Here is a 4,126-nt window from a genome sequence, read left to right as displayed (position 1 = left end):
CCCCACACTCTGGGGCCAGCAGGGAGCAGGAGTGGGGGTGACTTCACTCTGCTCCCCCAGAGCTGCCCTCATTCCCCAGCACCTGCACAGCTGAGGACCCAGAGGACAGGCTCTTAGGGCACAGGTCAAACTCATCCTGCACACAGGAAAGCCCTGGGCATCTTGTTCCCTCAGTTTAACTGTGTCCCTCTTCCATGCAGGACTCCTTGTCACTGTCCCTGTCCTGGTGAGGCTGCACAGGGAGCTCAGACACAGGGACAGCTCATGGTGGTGTCCAGCCCGTTACAAACTGGTTTCCAGATACCCTCCCAGTATGAAAGCTCCACTGCAAACTCTCAGCAGGACAAGGAAGATCTTGGCACCTGCCAGAGCTCAGTGCCAGCACTTCACAGCCTCTGCACAAGAGAGAGCTAAATACTCCCCTAAACAGTCCTTCCTGAGCCCCAGATCCACAAATCCTTCCTGCCTCACTCTCCCAGTTCTACTCCTACGGCTGCCCCAGTGCTGCTGCCTCACACCAGTGACCATGGAGGGACAGTCTGGGTCAGGCTGGGTCAGGCCCATGCAGCCCCAGAGAACCAGAGCAGGCCTGCAGGAGCTGCTTCCCTCCCCCAGCAGCCACAGCCCAGGAGCACAGCCTGAGGAATTGTGCGTTCACAGCATTTGGAGACTCCTCCTTCCACAAACTCACTCATCACGTCTGAAACTGGGTGAGCTTTGGCCAGCCCCAGCACCCAGGGCTCCCAGCAAGGGAGAGAGAACTGTCCCATCCTTCACTCCTTGTCTTGGCATGAACTCCAAAATGAGAATTTGCTCCCTGATCCTACAGCAGCCCAATTCTTTAAGAGCCTTTGGTGAAAAGCCTTCTAGAAATGCAGGTAAATTGTCAAGCCCATCACCTTGTGACCAGCACCTCTCCCAGCAGCAAGGAAAACACCTTCTCCTGCTCCAGGCAGGGATGAGAACACCCAGGAATGGGCCAAGAGCCCAAGTTTTGCTTCAAAAATTAATCAGCTTGAGCTACTTGGGATTTAAGATGCTGCAGCAAACAGAGCAACAATACCAACTACTTACTAGAGCAGAGAGAAAAAAAAGGAAGAGCTCCCCTTGGCAGGAGCTGAACCAGAGTTCCACACACAGCCCAGCTCCCAGGACCCCACAGGCAGAAGGGGAATCCCACAGAGGATGTGCAGGCAGCCCCAGCAGTGCCAGGAAATGGGTGGAGGTGTGCTGTGTCCCAGCAGGGCACTGAGGTGCTGCTCACTCGTAGATCCAGTGTGCAGCCGCGTCCTCCCAGCACGGCAGCTCCTCGGGGCGGAACCAGAGCGAGATCTCCTGCTGGGCACTCTCCACCGAGTCACTGCCATGGATCACGTTCCTGTGGGCAGGGACAGAGGCAGCAGCTCTCACCAAGCTGGCAAAGGGATGCTGCAGCCTGCAAAATTCCCCCTTGATCAATTGCATGAAATCCATGCAGCCAGTCCTATCCCATAATACCCTCTCCTGTCAGACACCACTCATCCTTCCAGCAGTGCCAGTTCCCAGCACTCCCCCCTCCTATGCTGAGGAACCTTTTGTTTACTACAGGAGGAGCTGCAAGTGGCTGTAGCACTGGGATGTGCATTTTTTATGTCAGTGATTCCAGCTGTGCCTCCAGATTTTCCCCCTTCCATCAAAGCCAGTTTGGTATCAGACACCAGGAGACAGATCTAAGGCAGGATGGTTCAGTAAGAGCTGTGTCTACCTCGGGCCAGGCTGGGGCCACCCAAGGTCACCACCCATGGATATTCACCTTTGCCTCCCTTCCTCCTCACAGCCTGACAGTCCTGATTAGCAGAGGAAAACAGGCAAAGCCCACCTGCTTTCAACAGAGGACTCAGGAGGAAGGAAAGACACAACCCAGGCTCTTCCTCCTGTTAAAGCCAACCCTGGGAAGCAGAGCTCAGCTCTGTCCGAGCACAAAAGGGAGAACTTCTGCTCTGGGAATGCAGACTGATGTGGCTCGGGCAGGCCTGGCACAGGAATGCCTGCACAGGACGCCCTCAAACACTGAGGGAAGAAGGCAAAGCTCTCACTTGCTGACTTCAACACAGAAGTCTCCTCGGATGGTGCCAGGCCTGGATTCAGCTGGATTGGTCTCCCCAATCATGGTGCGAACTGTCTTCACCACATCCAGGCCCTGCCAGACCTACAGGAGAGCAAAACCAGAATCAGCTCCCACAGCTGCCCCAGCAGGTCACATCTGCCCTCTGAATTCCCCACCGGATCCACCGGGTGACAGACAGCAAAGGGTCTCTCCAAATTATTCTTCCAAAGTTGATTTTGGAAAATAATCCAAACTGTCTGCAGATTTCTCCCCACCCCTGGAAGTGCTCAAGGCCAGGGTGGATGGGGCTTGGAGCAACCTTGCTCTAGTGGAAAGTGCCCCTGACATGGCAGGGGGTGGAATGAGACCTTTAAGGTCCCTTCCAACCCAAACCATTCTATGATTTAATTTACAACAGAACACATCCCTGAAGTTCAGTACAGCTTCCAGAGACCCTCTGAGGAGGGATATCACCTTACTTCCCCTGTGCCAGCAGCCGCTGCTGCTCACACCCTGCACTGTGTCCCTGTCCCGGGGCCAGCACTCACCATGGCCACGACGGGCCCGGAGCTCATGTACTTCACCAGGCGGCCGTAGAAGGGACGGTCCCGCAGGGCCACGTAGTGTTCCTTCAGCAGCTCCTCCGAGGCCTGCACAGAGCACAGAGCTCAGTCTGCTGCCACACGGGCACCGGGGCACGGGCTGCGCCTCAGGGATGCAGGAAATTAAGAGAATGAAGCTCTGGCACAGATGCCCAATTGCAGGAGTGAAACAGCAGGAGCCTGACACAGGCGTTTCCAGCTGCCAGCTTAGCGTGCCAGCCCTGGAGAACAGGCACAAACAAGGGCAGACATGCTCCCCGCAGCTGGAATCACCCTCCCAGTGCCAACCCTCCTCTGAGCTGCGAGGATGTGGCGCTGGAATGACACCTGCAGCCCGTACAGGCCGGATGACAGGCAGAACCCCCAGCAGGTCCCAGCACAGCCAGGGCTTGGGGGCTGCAGGGGCTGCTCGAGCCCAGGGCCCCCAGCCGGGGTGGGCCGGGCCGCTCACCTGCAGCAGCTTCATCCCCACGAGCTGCAGCCCCTTCCTCTCGAAGCGCCGGATGATCTCCCCGACCAGGCGCCGCTGCACCCCGTCCGGCTTGATGGCCACGAAGGTTCGCTCATGGACCCCGCCGCAGGCTGCAGGGACAGGGCACAGGTCTGAGCGGGGAAGGGGACACCTCCGGGCCCTCAGCCGTGGGGGCACAGCGGGGTCCCAGGCTCCCCAGGGCGGTCCTGGCCGCAGAGGGCACAGGGACACGGGGCCTGGCGCCGGCCTTCAGCCGCGGGGTCTCTCCCGGGGCAGGGAGGTCCCTGAGGCACAAGGGGAGCGGGGGTCCCCGGCCCTCAGACCCGGCGGGGGTCGCGTCCCGTTGCGCACCGCTGTGGAAGAGGCCGGCGAAGATCCCCAGCACCAGGCAGATCATGGCGGCGCCGCTCTTAAAGGGGCCGCGCTGCCCCCGCGCTGCCACCGCCCCCCGCGGAACCATCGAGCCGGGGCCGCGGAGCGGCGGGGCCGACACAGGGGACACCGACACGGCCCGTTCCCATGGCAACGGGCGGGCCCGGTGCGGGCCCGGCGGGCGCCCCGCGCTCCACCGGGAGAGCTGACCCTCCTTGCCGCCGCCCCTGAGCTCCCCTGTGCCGGCGGCAGCGTCCCGGTGTTTGTGAGACTGTTTGGCCTCCGCTGTCTGTGTCGCTGCGGTCGCGGCTGCACGCTAGCGGTGCCTGGAGCAGTCGGTGTGCGGGCTGAGCAGCCCCTCAGCCCCAGCCCCGAGCTGCCCCGGCCGGGCCGGAGCAGCAGGGCAGGGCTGCAGCCCGGCTCGGAGCTCCTGTACCGAGCACATGCACTGAGTCCATTCCGGGCTGGCAGACCCGGCTCTCAGCCTCAGGGTGCGAGCACTGCGCTCCAGGGCTCCATTTCCCGCTCTCAGGAACTCACCTCTTGCTTCAGCTCCCTCCAAAATCAGCCTCTGGAAACAGCAGTGCATGAATT

General features: G+C 60.5%; 1 protein-coding gene across 1 annotated transcript; it reads right to left on the bottom strand.

Moving 5' to 3' along the window:
• Positions 1–925: 925 nt before the first annotated feature.
• Positions 926–3,669, bottom strand: NME3 (NME/NM23 nucleoside diphosphate kinase 3). The gene is made up of 5 exons (XM_039731778.1): positions 3,512–3,669; positions 3,140–3,270; positions 2,635–2,736; positions 2,076–2,188; positions 926–1,378 (listed from the first exon to the last, which is right to left on the bottom strand). The coding sequence occupies exons 1-5, from the start codon at positions 3,618–3,620 to the stop codon at positions 1,261–1,263; spliced, it is 573 nt and encodes a 190-aa protein (XP_039587712.1). The 5' UTR covers positions 3,621–3,669; the 3' UTR covers positions 926–1,260.
• Positions 3,670–4,126: the final 457 nt, after the last annotated feature.

This window comes from Passer montanus, unplaced genomic scaffold, assembly GCF_014805655.1.
Source record: "Passer montanus isolate IOZ18808 unplaced genomic scaffold, ASM1480565v1 scaffold8, whole genome shotgun sequence".
In the NCBI taxonomy this organism is placed as follows: Eukaryota; Metazoa; Chordata; class Aves; order Passeriformes; family Passeridae; genus Passer; species Passer montanus.
The sequence above is the reverse complement of the archived record's forward strand: the minus strand, read 5'-3'. Positions and strand labels throughout refer to the sequence as shown.

Bases quoted from the DNA above. Each gene is read 5' to 3' on its own strand.
- NME3 (XM_039731778.1), bottom strand. From the start codon at position 3,620: ATGGTTCCGCGGGGGGCGGTGGCAGCGCGGGGGCAGCGCGGCCCCTTT. The intron at 3,271-3,511 runs GTGCGCAACGGG...CTGTCCCTGCAG, and splicing joins CGCCGGCCTCTTCCACAGCG to CCTGCGGCGGGGTCCATGAG. The intron at 1,379-2,075 runs GTGAGAGCTTTG...CCCTGCCCACAG, and splicing joins TTCTGTGTTGAAGTCAGCAA to GAACGTGATCCATGGCAGTG.